Here is a 22,900-nt window from a genome sequence, read left to right as displayed (position 1 = left end):
TCCCTTCTGAGTGAGGATTCATTGAGGATTCATTAAAGATTCATTAAAGTCTTACGGAAACCAATTAGCGAAAGAGAGCTTTTCATTTCCAAGTAGCTCGTTGTGGTGCAATCTGTTACCCACCCCGTGACAATGCCAATTCCGTGTGACCCTGAGTCTGTACTCAGCCTCCTCTGCTCTTTGTCTGCAATATGCACAGCAATGCAAGCAAATGCTTACATTGAGCTTTGCTAAAGAAACAGGGCATACACAGTGGTGTTGTCTTAACAGCACTCTAAATTCTAAACCCAGCGGCCAAATTCAGCTAAAATGTGGTAGATTAGTAGGCTGAGGCATTTTGTTGAGGCAGCAAATTGGCAGGGGCTGAAGCACTGCTGGAAGTCTGCTGGTGTGGCCAGGCAGGAGCTATGCTGGGGATGTAAGGATTGGACCCACACCTGCTCAAGGAGGAGAAGGGACTCCGGGAGGAGCTGTGGGTTCTGCGGCAGCTGTGTGTGGAAGTCATTGGGAACAGCTCTTTGTGGTTGAACTAGGAAGACCAAAAAGCCACAAGGCAACTCCATGAATATGTGCTCATATACGCAACTGTAGAAACTGCTCTTCCATCAACTGCAAGCTATTACTTTTTTTCCACTGATGGATGCCTAATGGCATCAAGAGTCACGTTAAAAGTGATTAAATCAAGTAAGACCCTGTAGTCCATGTAAACAAGCTGTTAACACTGCCAGAACTCGTAATTACTAATCCTTCTGGAAACCAGTTTTTTTACAGCTAGTAACACTGGATGTGTCTGACTACATGCTATGCCTTTTGCCTAAGGTAAGCTGAAATAATCCGTATGGAAGTCACACATTTGGTCGAAAGCAGAAACTGCTCAAGTGTTACAATCTGGTGTAATACAGCCTTGATCGTCATATTGTTTACTTCTTATCCTAAAATACATAAATTGGTCATTATGATTTAGACTCCACTTTCAGGCATATTTATTACCACAGCTTGAAATAGACAAAAACATTGCCGCTATTGCATTCCAGTTAAATATTTTCGTGCCTTATTCTGCAATCTAAAAATTAAATTTACTAATGTTAAAAGCCAAGTGAAAGATTTCAGAACAACAAAAAGACAAATTAACAAATTAGTGACAGACAAAACCTACTATAAATCTTTCAGATACAAGCTTTCAAATGTTAGGATATGCAAGCATGCAAACACTGGCTGTGGGATGACACCTCTGAATTTTTCCATCAGCTTTCAGCTTTGTGCCTATTGGGTATGACTCTCAGTCCATCCAGCTACAGAGACATGAAAAAAGATGAAGTCATACAACTGCATTGCTCAAATCTAGGCACACACTAAAAAACTCAAAAGCTTGATGTATCATTCCTTTTTAAGGAACACCAATACCAACGATGGTGAGATTAATAAATTGATCATTTAAAACAGAACGGAAATCCTTAATGCATGCATCCTTTTCATCTTACAAAGCTCTTGAAGTTTGCAGCTTTGTGCTGGACAAACACATTTGCTGCCCTTCCTTGTTTACTGACGTTAACGCCTTTTCATATCATTGTAAAATGGATCTGGTCATTTTTCCCTGCATATAAACGTTCTTTTTAATTGAAGTAAGATTTTTTTTTTCTCACTAAGGAGCCTTTTGCAAAATCTGTTTTTCAAGACACCTTCTACAGCTCTGCACAATTCACTACTGTTCAGCGTATGATGAGTCTTGTGAACAGCAATCTGTTCTGTCAATTGAAAGACTTAAAAAAAATAACAACCAGTCCCAAAATGCCTTCCAGTTGTAAAGTTGGTGTGAAAAGCTTTCAATTCACTCTGTCTGGTGAAGTCCCACAGAAGTCCCACAGTCTTCTGAGCAGTGCTGATGCACTTGGCACCCTCACACCTGAAGATGAGGGGCATGAGAAAAGTGTACTTGGGAGCACACCTGGAGCAACGATCCAAAACTTCCACCACTAATTTGATGTGCTGCTCAAAAAATTTAACTTATCTTTCCAAACCTATCCAGAAGAACTCACCTCAAAGTGGAGCACATAATGACAGACATCAGAGGACTTAGAGCAGCATGGTCTTTTTCTTAAAGATCAACAAGCTGTGGGTACAATTTGAAGGAAATTAAAAGCAAGTATAAAAACCAAGGGAAGAAAATGCACCAGCATACAAAATCACAAGGAAGGGTATATCTTTCACCCCTGGGCTGACACACTGGCTGTGAAGCAGATCTACAGAGAGCAATTCAGTTTCTCTTACTGCACACATTGCACATATTTAGGCTGGTGTTATTATTTGCATCATCAGCTCCTGATGGCTCCTTAGCAGAGCGCCGAGAGTTTTCTCAGTCCTTTAGACTATCAAGTAAGAACCATTACATAGCATTTGCTCCTCAGAGATGTCTCAGATTGTCATTGGTGATTTGTTTCATCAGAAGGCAAAAAAATCTGGCAAGAATGACCAACAAGAAGATTAATGACTCTGCACTCAGGAATTTACAAAGCACAAGAAGCACGAACATGAAGATATCAGATGTTCTTCACAAGTGTTAGAGGTTGCCATGGCCAACCCCATCCAGCACCTCTGCTAGCACAAAGCAGGACATCCACATGACTCAGCCCTTCTCTACCACATACTCTGTGCAGATGCAAACAGCCACACAAACACTACCTGCTCTCACCTGGCAGTGCCTTATAGTAGTTCTGCTCAACTCTGCATGGAAGTCCAAACTTCAACAGGATGCAGAGAAGGTAAAATCCAAGTCCTAAAAAATTTAAGCATTTGGGGGAATATTGTATATTGAATAACTGGGTATAGAAGTCCCTGGTTTCCTCCACGTGAGCAGTTTGCTGCAGAATACTTACAAATACAAGATGGAATCTGGTCCAAAAGGAGAATGGAATACCACTTCATAACTTGATGTAGAGATAAGGCACACCAAGTACGCCTAGATTAGAGAAAAGCTCTCTCTCATTTGGTTTCATTTTCCTCAAACATTAAGGATTAGTCACTGCTAACAACATGGCAGTAAATGGCATCTAAGGATGTCATCATGCCTACCCGCTGTAGGGAACCTGCTTTGGCAGGGGGGTTGGACTCGATGATCTCTGGAGGTCCCTTCCAACCCCTACAGTTCTGTGATTCTGTGAATTATATCTATTTTCTTAGTTTAACCGAGCAGATAGTCCAAAGTGTGGCTTCTTTTCCTGTTGCCTGTCCTGAAGATAATACGTACCCAGACACATTTCAGAGCATTAGAGAAGCTCTGTGATTAACCTATTCTGCTCATTTAAGAGCAGGTGCACTCACAGTTCAATACTCTGACTCCTCAGGGAGGGCATCACTTCCGAGTACAGGAACAGTAACTTCTTATCTATGCAACACCACTTGCATCTGCCTTTGCCTTATACCAACACTTCTATGCCTTGTTTGCATGTGAAAAGAGAGTGGGTGCAAAGGACTTCATCACCCTGTAGGCAAGCAGTCACAGCAGTGACTGCAGCATGGGGCTAGTGTTACCACAAAGGGAGATGGTATTTCATTTCTCACGTGGGCTCAGTTTCGAGTACAATTAGTGCACCTTAATAGTAGTAGTGGAACAGAGGCGTTGTCACAATAAAATGAGAGCTACACCAGTGAAGATTCCAAATATCAAGCAACCAGAAAAAAAATGCTGTACACTTTGTCTCTTGTGAGCATACACAATAGCTGTGGATATGTAACAGAGATGGGAGCTCAGTGTGGAGGCTGAGAGGTTGATGAGAGGTTCACTGATGAGAAAAAGAACAGTCAATGCTGACAGGCAGCAAAATTATCGACTGTCTCTGGAACAGTCACATGCAACATGAGAAAGTTCTCCTATGCAGTTCCTCTCTGTAAGTGATCTTTATGGGATCTACAGAAGCCTATGAATACCATGAGCAAAGAAGATTTTGTACTGCAGCTCACTACAGATATCAAAATTCACTATCTTAGCATTATTAAAATGGAGAAGTACGGAAAATTGAGACCAGAGCAGGCATTCTAGGGAAAACATTTGTTTCCAAGACTAAACACTGTATGAGTGGTCAAGAAAACGTTCTAACTTGTTTAGAGGTGATTTTTAAAGATTTTAATGTCACTGCATATGCATTTAGAAGCCTTTCACAACCAAAAATAGATAGTGCTGTGATAATGAGAAAGGACTTGTCTACATAGAATGAGCTGCCAGCTCTACTACTTCAGGAAGGGAATGGGTAAGAGCTGAATTCCAGGAACACATTGATTGTGGGGAAAGCTGACACCAAACCCAGCACGGACACATAGCCCCTTTTAATTCTTAATCCCCACAGCTGTTGAATCTCATTTACAGACTGACAGCTTCAAATGACTCCACCTGCCTGGCTCAGGTAGGCTTCCCCTAATTCATTGCACCATGGCAGATGACCAAAGTGTAATTCAGAACAGAAGAGACAGAAACCACCTCCAAAATCTATTTAAGCCTTACTTACTATTGTAGCTCATTTCTCCATCTGACTCAAATCCATACACCTAGAGAAGCCATGAATCTCTACTGAAGATTTCAACATTTCTCCATATGCTTTAGCTGACATTTTTCAATTTAGCTGTAATAAACGCACTGATCTTGTTAAACTCTAACACAGGAGATTATTGTACTTTCATTTATATCCACAATCTTAAAGGATTCAAAACACACAATTTGTTTTGAATCTATCCTAAGCATTTATTCTGCTAACACCTTTTTTGCAGACCTAGTTTGCATAATGTTACTTCACTTTTTATATACAGCCACTAAAGAGACAGTCGTTTATTCCCAGTCATTTAGAAGATCACTTTTTCCCCTCCATTTCAAGTGTCCCATCTTATCCTAACTATCTGCTCCTACTTGTGCTGCAATGGGGATTTTCTGGTCCTTCAGAAAACTAGAAAATTAACACAGTTTAAATATTATTTATACAGAAAACAAAAATCACGTGCACTGTAGCAGAACGTTGAACAGATTTTTGTTTTCAGATAAGTTCACTGTAGGAACATGAACACAAGGGTGCCTAAAGTTTCCAAGATAAAAAGATCAGACCGGCAATTTGCCAGATATTTGAGGGCTGAACAAAATTTGCATACATATTTGCACAAATACCACAAGCACTATAGTTAAGACAGACAAAAATAAGTTCCTAATCTATCCTCTGTTTTCACACACTTCTGACTTTCCAAAACATTCACCTTGCAGGCTGAAATTTTCCATACTAGGTTTGTATTTAGAAGACGTTATTCATTATAGAAGACTAAAATCAAATTCTTACAGCCATTTTAGGCTCTCAGGACTCATCATACCATGACAGGCAATAACTTTTTCTTCTTCTTTTTCTTTTAAAAAACAGTAACATAAGTGCACTGCCATGCATTAAACACTTAATGTTCTTGTTAAAAAGCAAAGTAGCTCAAGTTCAGGAATAAGTGCGTGTGCAGATGGTAAAGTTAACACAGTGTAGTCATGGCATCCATTTACACCACACTACCTACTACAGGTTACTCAATTCTACAACATCTTCCGTGCAGATTTCAGCAGGATCATTGGGTTTCAGTCTAGTTGGTGGTGGCAATAGAAAATGGGAACACAGCCTAGCATGACATCGTGGGGATCAGCCTTCACAGAATATTGATTCGTATGTTCCAACTGCGAAGCCTATGAGATACCTGCAACATGGAAGGTCCACTGCACCATACTGTCCAAACAGATTAGAGTGAAAACGGACAACTGTTCCAAGTGACTAGCATATTATGGGTTGTAAGTTCTCAACCAAAACTGGGAAATCTTAAATTTCTTCTGTAAACTCAGCTATGCTGACCGTTTGTAATAACTTGTTTTTATTTCGGATTCCAAGCTAAATAAAATATGTATTATTTGCTATGACTAAGTATGAATAACCGCCAGGCACTTAGAAAACCTGAGTGACCACAGAGAATTCCAGTCCAATATGGCCAACAAATAAGGAAATACTAAAATATCATTAAAATTTGCCTTTTATTTTTCTTGCTGGAGAGTTTTGCACAAACCAAGCTGATTGTTTTACAACATTCTTTTCCCAGTATACAAAGTTTTCAACAGGAGCACAAACACTGTAAAATTCATTCTGTTGAAGGCTATAGCAAAGTTTCTTCAATTGTTGTAGTCTTGGAGAGCTTGAGCCATGAAAAGCTTGCCCAGGTTCTGTGCATTGAACTCCTTAATATTCTGACAGTAGGTATTAATTTGACCTGTCAATAAAAAGAAGATTAAAACCTCATCAATTTTCAAATTCAGAAAAGACACCCCAGAATATGATTTTTTAAAAACAGCAAGATCACCTTTCATGTAGGATCATAGAGAAGCAACTGAAACAGGTTGAATACACTATAGTCGGGAATTCACATCATCAATATTCCCAAACAGGTTTGGAAAGAAGAATAAATTAGTAGAGTAGGTAAACTGGTATGCTCAAAACCTCATAATTTTCCTACAACTGTGTAATTTACAATTTCTTAAAAGATATGACAATAAGAAGATATGATATATGACAATAAAAAGAACAGTTTTTGTAGCTGTATCAGAAGCCTAATGATATATAAGCCTAATAATATTAACTAATGATTTAGCTAATTTAGTTGCTCTAAAATTTAGTTGTTCTAAAAATACTGTATAGCTGATTTTCAATTCTGCTTCTGTACATCTGCTGTCCCTATTATAATGTTATAACAACAAATATTTTCCACTAACACTAAATACTGTGGTACCCCTGTTTCACAATTTCTAGACTTTTTTTTTGTTGTTTCCACCTAATATTTCACTTTGTTAGCTATTTCAAAAGCCATCAGGGTATGAAGACTTGTCAGTGCTATACAAATCAAATGTGCCCATTAAAACACTTTTATACAAGCACTGCTTCAAGTTATTTCCCTAGTTAGCCAGGAATAGCAAAACAAGAAGCCAGTTTAATCAAAATTAAGACTGTTTAGAAGCCCAATAAACTCTCAAGCTAATGCTCTATTTGAAAAGTTTTTAAATGCCTCAGAGACAAAAGAACTAAGTTTTATTCTTTATCCACAAACTTTACTTCATCTGAATTTAAGTAGATGCTTCCAATTCTTCCCTTGAATGCAGTAAAAAAAGAAATGAAGAGTGCTTTGGCTGAAAGCTTTGTTTCTCCTTTAATAGTTTTTAATTTCTCCTAAGAGATTATTCACATTAAGCTATCACTATCATAACACACGTGTGCACACTTATTTTGCATATTCTAAGCTATGCTAAATCTGAGTGTTTAAATACTTTACTGCTACTAGGATTCATTAACTGTTCAAAACTGTTCAGAACCATCTAAACAACAGTTTGTTGAAAGACTCTGGATTGAATAATGAATCAAGGACATTATTTCTTTTAAAAGAAGCAGTATGAAAAAATATCAGTACTACCTTAAATCTTTTGGACATTCCAAAATTGAAGAGTTAATTATTATTTTTTTTTCATGTCAAATCACTCACTTTCTGTATTCTAACTGCCAAGACTTCTGTTTAATTTTCTTCAAGTACAGAACAATGGTGATAGCTAAGCTGAAAATCCTCCCATAGTTTAAAAAAGAAAATGGATTTCCTGTGACATTTTCCAAACTTATATTACTTTCAGTGCATCTAGGTTTTCTGCTCCCTGTGAGGTCCCAGCTATTTTTGCTCTTTCAGGGGCAGGGACTGAATTTTGTAGCAAACTGTGGCTGTACACTGCAGAACACCAGAAAACTGAACAGACTGGGGGTGAAACACAACCAGAAACACCTATGCTTTGTTCCCATTTATATTTTCATTCACATTTGGGTGTGGGAAGATGGAAGATAGATACCCTAGAACTCTGGCCACTAAGATCAAAGAAGTGGGCCCAATTCTATGTGAAGTTAAAAGCAACGTTCTCAGCTTCTGCAACAGTCATTTCAATACCTAGGGATGGTCACAGTAACTTAGAGCTGCAGATAACAAGGCAGACACATGCTCTGCTCTGACTCAAAGCTCCTAGCCTAAGCAGTTGATTCCTGCCTCTCAGCTGTGCACCCCATAACATGTGGAGTTGAGGGAGGAGCTGGGCTATGAGTGCAGAGAGCTGCAGCAGTTGCTACTCCAATTTGTGCAGAAAAGCCATGCTCCATAGGGCATTTCTCCAGCTCTCCTTTCAAATCCCACTTCAGCTTCTCAGAATGAAGCCAGGAAGAGGCTCTTGTTGCTCCTGCCCTTTTCCAGCAACCCATGAAACACAGATGGTCAGACACAGGCTAGCTGTGATGGCCGAGTAAGAAATAAACCAAGAAAGTCTCCATACATCAAGTATAAAGCTATATACAGCCATTTTGGTTAAACACAAAGGCCTGATTTTATGCTAGCTAAATGTAGCCATTTTAGTTAAACACATCAACCTGATTTTATACCAGCTAAATGCAGATGTTTTGGTTAAACACAGTGGCCTGATTTCATAAAAACATGTATGTTTATGCCAGTATCCGTAACATGCATCAGTTACTTCCCTAGATGGCTTAGAATTGTTCCACGTGTGTAAGTTCACTTTCTAACAGAGGCATGGACTGCCTAGTAGCAATGAAGCTGTTTATCTTAGCCACTTCTTTTGGAATGCTTCAGCCACAAGGGCAGTTTGCTCCAATCAGAGCCTTCGACCAAACGAAGAGCAGAATTTAGAACGAGACCAACACCAAAACATAACACCATAGTGACAAAGATAACAAAAAATTAAGATGCTTTCTAGGGTAACAACTGCAGTTTTTCCCAGGGTAACATTAATGCGTGAAAAGACGAGTGAGAAAGACTGCTGGAACATTACCTGCAATAAGGAGTGATTCCATTCTGGCAGGGGGCTGTGGTGGTTTAAAAAGTTTATTGATGTCCTCTTCAGGCAGAGGGGCTTCTCCTCGGCTTTGACGCTGTAAATTTTCTTGCTGACGTCTCTGCTGATACTGAAAAAAAAAGCAACAGAAAAAGAATGCAGCAGTGCTTTGGAAGTCCTGTTAAGTTTTTATTTTCAGATGCTCTTTGCTTAACTAGCAAGTACGTTTTCAAAACCTTTCTTATCCATACCGGATAAAGAGTCAAGGGAATTTCAAATACCCCTTTATATAAGAAACAAAATGACCAAGTGAAAAAGTAGCACAAGCTCTAAAAGATAAGCCCAAATGTTGCATTCAATTCACTGGCAACAAGCGTTAGTATTATTTTCTCCCTTTAAGCTGGCACCTGAAAGAAGTGAGGCACTAAGAAATCATGCGGCACTGAAATGGTAGGATCATTTTTATTATTTTTTTTTCAGAGTTAAATACTGTATCTGATGAAAAGATTACAGCATGTTAGATAAAAGCTTCCATTTATCCAAGCAAAAATGGAAAACAAGGTTAGAATATGAAGGTATATGAGAAACCATTGCCTCAAACAGTTATAGAAGTATAAGATGGTAATACCCAATTTTACATCAGTTACAGGTCTAAACAACAGTAATGTGAAAGGGAAAGAGAACTTGATTAAACAAGGTATTTTAAGCCAAAAGGTATTAACTCAAACCATCACAAAGTGGTAACTGAAACAAAGTGTAACGGCTCATTTCTCCATTCAGGTTATTCATATATTCTGCCACACGTATGTCATTTCTTTGTAGGTTACCCAATGACACACTGAAGCAGCAGTCTGTAAAAATTAATCTGCTACTAAAATATACTGACATTTGTTTTCAGTACTTCTCTTTTCCACGTAGATTATTAAAACTTCATAAAAATTAAGGCTGATCATTTTTTCATCTGTTGGACAAACATTTGTTCTCGCAGAACTACATGCATTCAAAAATACATATGTGAGATTTTGTACCAGGTGTCAGAGCCAGGAGTAAACATTGTAAGCTTTGTCCACCAAAGTCCTCATATTCAACACAAAAAAACTTTAAAATAAACAAGCCAAATTGTACGGAGTATATTCTCTCACTTACTTAAACGTATCTGTGCACAAGAGAACAGTTCATACTTGGTGGCATACTGAAATGAAGTAATTTTTTTTCCAGTACTAGTGACAAATGCATCTTTTTGGACATTGTTAAAAATAAAATATTAAATGCCCATATTTGTATGTGAATTTCATGTAGTTTCTTCTTTCTTTGCATTACCCCATTCACTTCTCAGCAGTCTGCCTATTATTCTCTATTGAAACGGCTTGCTCTTAATCATAATCACTCCATTTTAAAAATGAAGTTAAGACCACTAACTATGTCACAATGAGCCACTACTAAAGCAGTCATAGTTACTAAAGAAATGAAGTGAGACACCATGGAACCTACTCTGTTCTGCTTTTCCAAATAAATAGATCCCCTTGTTATCCACAAAGCCTTTGAAGTGTATGCCATCTTTCTATTCAAATTAGGCAGCAAAGGAAAATAATTCTTCTGAAGATAACATGCAGGAAGAGTCTATGTCCTCAGGAATTGCAAAGCCAGAAGAGGCCCCTGATCACGTGCTGCTTCCTTAAAGTAATCCCTATGCAAGCCATATTTAAGTGGGGGGGAAAAAAAAAAGCAAAAAAAAAAAAAGCCCATTCTGATTTAAAATAGCCAGTGATAAAGCATTTTACGTGAAACATGGATACTCTTTGTAATAACTAGCTACTTTGTGTAGCAATAGCTGCAATATTTTATCTGTAAACCAGCCTGGTCCAATTTCAACTGGCCAATATTAAATCTTGTTCTATCTCTGCCTGCTAGATTAAAGAGCTCAAATTTATTTTTCTTGCAGGTACTTCTTGAGTAAGCAGGTCACTCCTTAATTTTACACATGAATTTATCATATGAAGTGAATTGTATTCAAGAATATTGCTTTCAAGGCTTTTAAATCATTCCCACAGAGCTTTTATCCAATTTACCAGCATTCTTCTCTAATTAGACATGGTACTGCATTAGTTGCTGCTGCTGCTGCATTTGGTAAAGCAACTGCCTCAGAAATCACAGCATGGTTGAAAGCTGGAAGAGGACTTGAGGTCATCTGGTCTGTTCAAGCAGGAGTATCTACAGCTGGTCTTTCTATTCTGGATTACCAAACCAGAGTCTTCTGGATTTTAAGCAGCTTTTTTTGGCATTTGGAATTAAAAGCCAGCACCACCTGATCAGTATCACTATCTACTGACATAAAATATGACTGAAATGTCATTTCTGATGAGGCCACTCTGCTGTCTTTTCAGCATGGACTGCTTCTTTAGAGGACTATATACGATGGTATTAAAACAGTTTGCTTCAGAACACTTCACTTGTACTTCACTGTACTGCTCTTTCATCTCACTTACTAATCCTCTAATCCTTATGTCTACAGTATATCTATCAAGTGACTTTGCTTTTATCACAGATCACTAACAAACACATAAAATAGCAAAGACAGACAAATCCCCATCATGTGTCAGCACAACTGAATTCATTTGATGATTCCCCACTAGCTGTAACATTTTATGACCCTACTTAAAGGATATGTTTCTGTAAAAATTTTATCTTGCTTAGATCCTGACCCAAATCTTAAACCATCTGTCTTAGATAACACTCCCAAAACCGTATTTCATGGAGAAAGTCTTCTTGTTCAGGTTTTCCCTGTTACCAACCTGGTGCTTCTGCTGCTGCTGCTTGCTTACATTCCTCAGGTAGGTATTGTATTTCACAATGTCTTGGCTCATCTCATCCACTCTGTCCATCAGCAGCTGCAGACTCTTCCCCAGGTGATTACTGAAATACAAAAAACATTCCTGAAAGACTGAATTTATTACAAATATATATATATATATATATATATATATATATAACTTGAAAATTCAAGTTATTTGACAAACTTTTCTGCACTAATGGCAGAGCTTGCACACGTATTTATTTATTCAGTTCCTGGTTATTTTTGTTCATGCATGTATTTGGAGACATTCTACCTGGCTTCTCCTCCTACAGTGTCTTGCCACGTTACAAATATGATATTTAAATGTTTTGGTCTTTGCAAAGAACTTCCTAGTTATGAAAACCTTCTGATTAACAAGACTTATGGATTCAGGTCAAATGTTTAAAAGAGAAAGCCTGATGCCTTTGTGGTGACACACAACCTTGAAAAACATTCTAGAAGATGTGTTCAGTTCGGTTTCAAGCTATTTCTGGCTTTTTTTCAGTGTTTCCAATGCTCAATAGGGATTGTTAAATACTCTTCAGAGGACTCTCTCATTAGCTAGGCCATCAAACCATGCCTGGAAGGTTCAGCAGACATCACTCGATTTTAGCTGTTGAGAGGCAGTATCGCATCCAGCCCAGCCAATTCCACATTCCATATCATAGGCAACATGGAAGCAGCTAGGCTGGGTGCGTCCAGTTCCAGTTATGCGATCTGCAGCCTTGGCCAGACAAATGCAGTCTGTTAAACAACTTTTATTGCAACCGTTTTTAGCAATTGGTTCAGTATTTAGCAGGAACTTAAGGTATACTTTCCAAGTTTAAGTTTTGGAACTTTAAAGAGTGGTGCCCATGGAGACGGTATTCATCCTAGATTGTGTTTACAAGGTAGTGCAGTAAAAGAAGGGTACTCACTGCTCTGTATTGATCCCTTTGATCAGAAGCTAGGTTTCTGGCTCCAAATTTAAGCCACACCCAGTACAACCTGGCTGAAGACCAAGGACTAAGCAGCTAAACCTCATTCTTCTCCTCTTCAACTGAAATCCACTAATATTCATGGAGTTTCTTTCAACTAAAAGCAGTTTGGTGCATTTCTATGTCAGAATCATATCCCTCTGTCACCATTTCTCCCCGTTATCTGAGATTCCTACTGCCTTTTACAAAGCATTCACTCCATCCTAAGTCCTACGGATCGGGGAAACTAACTGGAAGAGCCAGTAGGAAATAGCAGCGCAATGTGAAAAGGGAACAAGACACCTAATACTAAGCCCACTGAATTCAGAACTGTAGACAGATGCTTGTAATACACAGAGGCACTAGAAGATACCTGCTGGGAACGTAGCTCAAGACACTCGCCCTCATCCACAAGAATCAGAACAGCTATTTCACCAGCTGAGCTGCCTGCTTACCCAACAAAAGGCTGGATCGTTAATTCCTGAGCACAGTTTATTTAAAGCCATAGTCTTAAACTTCTGTTGCCTACAGGGGCAAATGGTGAGGAAGATTTCAGCTACGTAGCAGAAAGAAAGGCGCCACTGTAATAATTATTTCTAAACTCCTTGGAGGGTTTCTTTCTTTCAGTCGAGCATTTCAAGCACTGCGATATTCAGAACTGTGGAATATTGCCATGGCCATGGGTGTACATGTTTTCATTTTCTACAGAGTTTATATTACACTGAGTTAGTGTAAGAACTGGATATTATCAGAACACTAATGACCTTACAGGGTTTGCAGCCATCAGGAATACAAAATTATTTTACAGATAGCACCCTTATGAAATATAGCTGGTTACAAGAATGATTTTATGTGAATCTCTCTAGGAGCAGCTTAGTATAGCAGAATACTGAAACAGGGAGTTATTGTTAAGACACTGCAGTAATATAATGTTTGCTCTCATTGCCAAGGAAACAAAAATCTAAAAACAGATAACTTAAACAGATGTGAACTGAGACATGAAGTGATAAGTATGCTCCAAATACAGGACCTGCTTTTTCCTTATGTCTTATGTGCCTGATACTCTCTTTTACTCCATCATCTCTTTAAGAATATACGAAGGCCAATAGGAAGCAATTTATAAAACTCTGTATGCGACGTTTAAGTACGTTTTATTCAGCAGAAGTTTATATGAGTGAGATTTAGAAGGTTAAATTGTATTGCTCCAGCCCATAAAACTCACCATACACTTACTCAGCCCAAAAGCTCTTTTAGGTATCTCCTTTCCTTCTGCGCTCCCATAGAAGATATCAAAACTTACACTACATGGTACCTAAATGCCTGATACGCTTTAATGCAATAATTAAAAAAAAAAGTGCAAGTAATTGCTGCTCACATATCCATAAAGATTCATTTTCCTAAAAGTCTCTGTGATAGTGAAATGGAGACAACATGGAGTTCAGCACCCAACAAATTGTTCTGTGAGCACAAGTAATACAGAAATAGCATTTTCAACAGATGTGTTGAGATAGCACTAGGAGATGACTCAACCTGAGGTATCAGTGAACATTCATAGGAGAAAATTATTAGAAATACCTAGCTGTAGGATTGCCATCATAGCAAGCATCAAAAAGTCCACACAGGTGACTGTATACATGTTAGTGTTGTGCACTTTTTCAGCCTTATAATTGATTCCCTATTCCCCTCATTACTCTTCACCAAAAAGGGAAGATATACACTCAAATAGTTGGCACAACAGTTACTTCCAATTCCTTTTATCAAATAAAGTTAAAATAATTCTGAGAGTGAGAAATGGAAAGCTGTGAGTGGACAGCCCTAACCCATAGGTGACTTGGTTATTCTGGCTGACGAGCCTTGCCTTCGGCAGTATTATGGTCTAGCTTCCATGGAAGAACAAAGCATTACCTATAATCAGATTACATCCATTTATCAGTCACTGCATGAGTGTATCCTGTTGAGCAACCTGGTCTAGTGGAAGGTTCCCTGCCATAGCAGGGGTCCCTTCCAACCCAAACCATTCTATGATTCTATGATTAGGATGCAGATCTGGCTAAAGGACCTGAATGCAAGCTTCCCTCTTCGTGAGGGAATGCTCATACCACCAGAGCCTCCCGTTGTGGATATATTTTAGAAGAGCAAAGGTACGGTTTGCTGTTGCCAGCAAAGCTGGTTTAAAAGGTTCCAGCATCAGCATCTTCCTGCCTCTCCCTCTGCCCAAGGATTACAGCACTCTCAGCTGTATGGATTCAGCTGTTTGCGTGGGCACACTTTAAACCGTTCCAGTGAAACGCTCTACTGTAAATGCAAAAACACCCTCTGTTGGGGTTTCTTTAAACAGAGGGGGAGAAAGAGAGAGAGAGAGAGAGAGAGAGAGACTGAAGGAAGGGCTGGAAGGGAAGAAGAGTGGGAGCCTGACTTTTTCCACCAGTCTATTCCACAAAGCTATTTGTACAGCCGTACTCCAAAACAGATGAGGGAATAAAAAAATCTTTGAGGGCGGGAGGGATGCAGAGATGAAATGGGGATAGAAGGGAGGAATGATGCAAGCAGCTGGGGGTTGGAACCTCAACTGGCTCCACTTCTGTAGGATTCGTAGCACGGAGCTACACATGAAGCCCACATTTCCCTCAGCATCTTTAATCGGGAAAGGACTCCACACGTACTCACTAAAGGTCTGAAACACCCACAATGCATCCTCAAGTTAGCCACCAAAGCTTCAAAAAGAAGCAGGAAAAGAAGCAGGAATCCCCATCATTCTTAGCTTCCCATGTCCCAGCCATTAGTTTTCTCTCTCTATGTGACTTGTAAGGCCTCACAGTTTGCACTTTCAGAGAAGCTGAGCTACCCATGCTGCAAAACGAAGCAGAGCCTCTGAGATCTGAGTTGCCATGCTGATCCACGCACTTCATGTTGGAGGATGGCAACACAGAAGCTGCAGGAATCCAAAAAGAAAGGCCTTCCGAAATTATCATAAAATAAAGTACATGCGGGATCCATTTATTTGCATCTTGTCTAAAGAAAACGAGAACAGGGAACAGCAAGGGCAAGCACAAGAAGAGCCCTATCTACTGCTCTGGTTTTCCAATTTCATCAGCTGTGCTGAGGCCCCTCTCTCTGTCACTGCTTTATGGGAAAAGGTGCCACTCTGCACAGCATTCTCCTCCTGAGGGTAACAGCATTGTGTGGATTAGAGAGGTACTGCTGGGCCAAGCACATCTTTTTGATTAAATATTTCTAAGGAACATTCCCACCGCTTAGCAGAAGAACTTGTTTACATCTCCACATTTCAGCCTGAATACAACCTGTGCTCTTTTTAAGAGGATTTTGTTTGAGTGAGATATGTAAGTCAGGAGTCTCAGAGCTCCATTCCCTTTTCTATTTTGACTTTGATGTGTGCCTTTGGGCAACACATTTACCCTCTGTGTGTCAGCTTCCCCCATCTGCAAATTAGAGATTTTCATAATTATCTTAATAATCCGTTAAACACACAGATTTCTGAACAAGCAGTACAGTGAACAAAGGTTAACATTATTTTTGAATGCCAAAGTAACCCTCCTTATGTCACTTCTGTAAAAATACCGCATCTGATGTTTGAAAAATCTTTCTGCCAAGTAGATGTTACTGCAGTAAATGTTCAGCACATGTTTGCTTCCACTGACGCACACTATTAGAAAAATTGCTTGAGACAAATTGAGATATTATAGAACAACCCTATTATGAAGCTAGACCACAAAAAAGCTTTTTTTAATTTAAACTAGATCATCAATGGAACGGGGAAGAGATGGATGAGAATGGGAAAGTTGGTTGTAATTATTTCTCTGAAGATCTGGAACATTATCTGACAGGATTTTAATTCCTGAGTTTCTATCAAAAGATTGGCAGCATTCCAAGGTCTTCACAAGACATTTTGGTCCTTAAGGGTAGCAGGAGGATAACAGTTTGAGCAAAAAGGCCTTTACTTGCTATTACTTGCTAGCTGTGCGCTATTCCACCTTTAACTTCTTTCCCGAGATTACTCCAGTTAACTCACAATTCACAAGAGAAACACAGATTTATGCCCAAAAAGTAAACTACTTCATACAATTATCACAAATTTACTTCAAAAGGAAAAAAGACATTAAGGTGCATTCAAAGTACCTCAAATAGGTACAGCTTCAAACTCAGACAAGGTGGGTGGCTGAACATGTGAGAATCTTGATGAAACAAACACTCCAGATGAGAAGAACCAAGGGTAAATAATTCCATTGCCAAAACCATTGCTTCAGAAGATTAAAAAAGGTTCAGGGATGCTCCCAAAGGACAGGGGGAAAAAAAAAGAAGCCAAAAAAAGCCACCAAAAATGAACAACAACAAAAAACCCATCTCACTCTACCTAAAATAAAGTAGTCTTAAAGCTATTGCCAACTAAATCTACAGCAGCAGCAGTTCAATGAGGAAGACACCTCAAAACTTAAAACATTGATATATTGATTTTTCAGCCTATACAAGGACAAAAATAAGGAAATACAAAATGAAAATAAAACTCCAGAATAGTAGTAATTTGAACTCCCCTACTTCAGGCAATATATTCTTTGACAGAAATCTTGGTAACTGAATTCAAGTTAAAATGAGTTAAATATTTAAGCAAGCAATGTAAGTCACCCTCCACCCTACCTAGAATAAATGAACATTAAAGTGTTCCTATCTTGCCAGTTGATGCACACCAATGTAAAATGTCACTGAACGTAACCTGCCACATAACTAAGAGCAGCTCTAAAGAATTAAAAAAAAAAATAAAACAAATGCATTTACAATAATCTTCAAACAAACTCACTGGGATAATTTACAAGATCTTGTCTGCTTCAAATCAAACTAAGCACCTTAAGCTTCTCCAACAGACCAGGTGAGCTTGAAGAATGCTACCAGGAAAGTCAGTTCAAGAGGCAAAGCTGAAAACTGATGAATCTGCTGAATTAATTCCCAATTACTGGGAAGCAGTAGTCTTTGGTAAGCTGAAGAAATTGCTGCCAGCATAAAGGATAGTAACTATGCAAGTTCAAAGAAACACATTTAATTGAAAAGTCACTTTTAACCGGGTTTATCAAGAATCCATTTCTACCTGTGTCATTGTCAAGAACAGTGCTATACTGCTCTAAGAAAACACCTATTGAAAATACACTTTGATTCTAAAAGGAAAAAAGCTCTCCTTTATTCTCCTGTTGTGAAGGATTCCTAAGCACAAATGGAGAGCTTCTTTTTTCCTTCACTTCTCTGATGAAAGGACTGCCACAAAAACCTGTCTTGCACTAGGCTACAACCCAACACTGCCATTCCAATAAGAAAACTAACTTGTAAATGTCTGTCTTTTAGCTTGAGTCAAGGTAGCAGTACAGCACAGTTACTACCAAAAGATGACAAGCCAGTGAAAAACTTCACCTGTGTTTTGTGATCTGTTCAGACTCATTTCCATTTAAAGAACTGTACTGTGTGACTAGCAGCAGCCTGAGTAAGGATCCAGGTTGCTTAGTAGTCTTTTTTAACAGGAGAAGCAATAAAGGACAACACTGTCAAGTCACCTGCACACCTTCCCGCGTCCTCATCACAGTTCTCCTTTTTATGGTAAAGTGGCAAAGCTCATGAAGAATTGTTCATCTCTCACATCCACTACCTGCCCATTCCTCATGGCAAAAGCCTTGACATCGCAAAAAGACTGACAGGAAGCCTGGACACTGAGTAGCCTGCACATCTCAGCAACAATTCTTTACCTACTGATTAATTCCAGACACGGCAACTGAACTGGACAAATTATTGACTAAATATTCTCCTGTGACATCTGTAAGTTCCCAAGCACAGTTCAGCCTTAGATCCAATCTCTCTTGCCCAATTTCTCTAAAAACATCAGATCCCTCAGTATGTGAACATAAGCTCTGGAAAAGAAAACAGAATGAAATGGAGTTGAAGACTACTGCTAACTCCAGCAACATATGGACTACTAGCAACATGGAATCTTAAATAGCTTTACATGGTGAGGGGAAGAAAAGGACCTAATTTGGTTGGCAGGGTCAATAGTGGAGATCAGAATCTTGGCAGATCAAGGTAAAAAGAGTGTTATACTCCAAAAATCTATTAGTGAATATATTCCATTCCTACGCAACAAGATATTGCATCCTTTTCCGCATCTGTTTTTTTCAATCAGCTCAACAATAACCAAATTAACTACACTGTGTCAGGTAGGATTTAACTACCATCAAATTTCTGATCACGTTGCTCTAGGTGAAGCCTCTTTTGTATCGTAAATGTACTTTTGGGGCGAAGTGCTACAAGAACAAAAAGCTACTTAAATAATTATCGACATCATTAATGCTGGCTGCCACCAACATCAGCCTGAGCTTTTTTTTTACAGTTTCTCAGACAGACTATTCTTTTAATGAATCCTGCAACTAAAGTAAGACAAAAGTGATTTATTTTTTATCAAAATTATTAACAGCGTCACTTAAGGATTACCTAACAGAATTATTTGCCTTAATTTTTCTCAATACTGGTATTTTTCTGAAGTGAAGAAAATATGCATTACTGAAAGGGGTACATAGTTCAAGCAGTACAGGTAAATACAGATTACGGGCTGATTTTAGTCCTAGAATTAATGCTATCGTTTTACCACGCAGATTTTCCTTCAGCAAAAAACATATGAAGGTAAAGTCTTAACCCCATTAGAGTCAAGGCAAAGCTTCCATGGGCTGTAATGAGACTGGGATTTCACCCAAGGTGTTAAACTGTGGCTTGGGAAAGCGAATAAAAATACATCCATTATTGTAACAAGTACTTACCTGCTAGCCAGACTGAGCAATTCATGTCTATCAGCTACTGCAGATTTCTTTTCCAGTTCCCACAACATCACATTGATCAGGTATGAATTCTTAATTACAATGGGCACTTCTTCAAACATGTTTTCATAAGCAATATTCGCTTTTTTCAAACTGTGAAACAAGTTAAAAATATTTATTAAAATAACCAGTACCTGTTGTTCATTTTGTTAAACTGTTGCTCCAGCTACATTAAATAGGCAATTTTGTTAAAACTTCTCATTTCCAGAGCTCCATCTGCACGCAGAAGTCAGGTCTCTCTGTTAGAGAGCATTTGCATGGCAAAACCTCACATTTACAAAGAGTAGGAAAAGCTGCTCTACAAAAACTCTCAGAAGTCAAACAGCTGCTTTGCTCGCTAATACATTACTTACATGAAAAAGCCTCCAGCAAAAGACTGCACTGACAGGATTAACTCTGCCCCTTCCAAAATACTTCACTACTTTCCTTGCCATCAGATTTTCTTAAACAGAAGTGAACAGTTACCGTATAACATCAAAACAGCTTTAAAGTCATAACTACTACAACAATAAACTATTTCCCCAATAGCTAAATGATTAAGAATTTTATTGATGAAAATTAGACTGACAAAACACCATGTTTCAGAACAATTAAATTCTATGGTGGATATTAAAATACAAGTTTATAGTGCACTTTTAAAAAATATAACAACTTTTGTTCGTGTTTTAAAATAAAGTAGATACTGACACCTTTCATAAAATCTGGAAATAAAAGCATGATATATGTTTCTAAGTAAATATATCCTTAACTTCTCTGTATGCGTATGGAATCTTAAAAACATTTGCCTTTTTTTTTTTTGACTGAGGACCAGATTTGTTTGTTCATTATGCAAATGTTATCTTTAGACACAGAGCAATGAAGTTACTTGGTTTCTCCTCAATGAATAAAGTTTAACAAGTGTTTGTGCTTTTGCTGTTGAACACCACGCTGTTTGAGGAATAAGGAGAAAATTCAGGCCTACATCTACTACAAGCAACTATTCTTTTGAAACAGTTAATTACCTTTTACTCGAGAAGACTGCGTCCACACGGGGGAGTTAATTTGGAATAAACACAAAAGACCAGCTATTGTAAAATACCTGTTCAATTTTCCTTCTGAAAAAAAACCAGCTCAAAGACAGACCAGCTATTTCTACTTCCCCTTCTCTCCTGATTCCTCCCTTTCTTTTCTTTTTTCCTTTTATTTTTATTTTTTTTATATATTTTTTTGACTATTCCCAGACACAGCTGCCTTTGCCATGTTCCTTAGAGCCAGCCTGTCCACCTCCAAAATGAGCCCAAGTGCCCCCACCCCTGCCCTCATTTAAGTGCCCAATGACAGACTTCTGTTCCTTCTCCATGACTCTATCAGTACACATCTATCATCACACAGAACACATCCAGTTTCCCAGCATGTGCTGTTACATGAGATTTTAAAAATACTGTATTTCATCATCCCATGTACCTTCCTGCACCCAAATAATCCAAGAAGATCATCAGAAATCATTCTTCTCAATTACTTACGCTTCTGGAGAGAAGTCCTTTTCTTTGCAAACTTCCATCAGTTTGGGAGTCAACCGATACGCCTTCAGTGACAAAGACCCTTGGGCAGTCTTAATGGGATCTATAATCAAAAACAAAGGAAGAATATTAATATAAACTCCAGCTTACTTTATAATTTATAAACAGGAGGCAAAGAAATAAATAGTCGTCTTGGAAAAATAAGACAATCAACACATATTGAAATGTAAAATACAACTATGTACAATGAGGTTGATTAATAAACATAACTTGGAGAACACAGTGGGGATAGAGAACCCTCCTACCCATAACATTATTTTCCCATTAAAGGTCTAATTCACATTTTCTATTTCTTAATGTGAACTATCCACATAACTTATGTAACAGCGACCTCATTTAAATAAATATTTTCCCCTCTAGTCATTATGCAGTAAATCAAAATATTCGTTAAACAGCATTTTAAAGAAAATAGTATTTCTGAGCAGCAATAAGCTAATTCAGATCAAGTTGCCCTGCTGCTCGGTGCACAGCGATGTAACTGGTATATAAAATGCTTAATTTTGCCGTGACACACTACACTGAATGGAGGGGGAAATTTTCTAAACAAACTGTTACATTCCTAGGACAAAGAAGCTTAACACTTACTGCATGATAATGGCTGAATCATGCCAACATTAGAATAAAAGCTGTGTTAACATTCATGTTGTCTGAAACTTAACGCAGTAAAACTTTTAGCAATCGGTGATAAAATAAAAACCAAAATAGACTGAAACAAGTGGAAAATTCATCAAGGTCTGATGATGCAATGTTTCCAGCCAATATAAGTATACTTTAACAACTTGTTCTTTACTGTAATCCAATTGTTAACATACTGAAACAATTTTGGGGCAGCTCATAAGATTGATCGTATTCATTAGTATTTTTTCTGACAGATACTCAGGACGTTACATTTACTTCTCAGCTGGAAACTATATGCAAGTCTGCCAGATATGGCAAACTGTGAGTGTTTGGGGAGGGGGAGGCTATAAAGCTGTTAAATTGCCTACGGTTCTGATACAGCACAGAACATCTGGTCTGGAGAGCTTGAGGAAACACCATTAAATAGGCAGAAAAGAAAAAAATCTTTGTGCTAAGAAACAGTCCAGGTTTTGTATGCTTCTGTCAGAGGTATAAAAAAAACTTGGCAATTCGTGTCATGATTGGTCAGTCACGTACAGAGCCAGACACGCTAGCAATCGGGGTTTGTTAGACATCTGGTCGAGTTCCACCAGCCCCTCTGACGAGGGAGGGGAGATGAAGGAATAAAAATGAAGCAGCTACTCCAGCATTCCAAAACGTACACATCAGGGCTCTGATAGCAAGAAAAATAAACAGAAAGAAGGAAACCCTGTCTAGACTTAGCTGCTGCTGAGGCTGCCGTAGACACAGGGTTGGTATTTACTTGAAAAGGCCTGCCAGGCTACTCTTACAGGCAAAAGACAGAATACAAAAATAGTAGTAATAATATTAAGAGGGGAAAAGAATAATAAAGGAAACCTCATACTAACCGTAAATGAGAACTACAGACTCCTCAATTGCGTGCTGGTAACTGAACTGGGAGTCCAGGAGGGCACGGGTGACAAAAGAGCCATAGTATGTGGACTGGTACCAGCCAACGTGAAGATGATCAATGTTTACGTGGCGAAGGCTCCGCATCATTTCCATCTGGTATTGAACTGGATTAAATAAAAATTATGTTTAGAAAGTAAACTTACACAATTTGTACTATTTCTAGAGAGCATTTAATATTCAATGACTAAATTGTACTACTTCTTTTCATTGGTTTTTTCTTTCATTCACTGCATAGAAGTGTGCTCCTGCACTAACTAGACTATCTGCAGGAA

General features: G+C 38.5%; 1 protein-coding gene across 1 annotated transcript in view; it reads right to left on the bottom strand.

Annotated features, from left to right (window-relative positions):
- Window positions 1-6,015: 6,015 nt before the first annotated feature.
- The window catches only part of EIF3H (eukaryotic translation initiation factor 3 subunit H), an 80,669-nt gene continuing 63,784 nt past the window's right edge, over window positions 6,016-22,900 (bottom strand). Inside the window, exons 3-8 of the mRNA XM_042839830.1 lie at window positions 22,565-22,732; window positions 21,021-21,120; window positions 19,462-19,611; window positions 11,659-11,779; window positions 8,864-8,996; window positions 6,016-6,267 (exon numbers count right to left, since the gene is read on the bottom strand). Of these exons, the coding sequence (XP_042695764.1) occupies window positions 6,170-6,267; window positions 8,864-8,996; window positions 11,659-11,779; window positions 19,462-19,611; window positions 21,021-21,120; window positions 22,565-22,732 (770 nt within the window). The 3' untranslated portion in view covers window positions 6,016-6,169. The remainder of the gene's footprint in view (window positions 6,268-8,863; window positions 8,997-11,658; window positions 11,780-19,461; window positions 19,612-21,020; window positions 21,121-22,564; window positions 22,733-22,900) is intronic.

The sequence above is a fragment of the Centrocercus urophasianus genome, unplaced genomic scaffold, assembly GCF_019232065.1.
Source record: "Centrocercus urophasianus isolate 14NV4802_14NV808 unplaced genomic scaffold, USGS_Curo_1.0 seq_11, whole genome shotgun sequence".
Lineage (NCBI taxonomy): Eukaryota > Metazoa > Chordata > Aves > Galliformes > Phasianidae > Centrocercus > Centrocercus urophasianus.
This window is presented reverse-complemented; position numbering and strand designations above follow the sequence as displayed.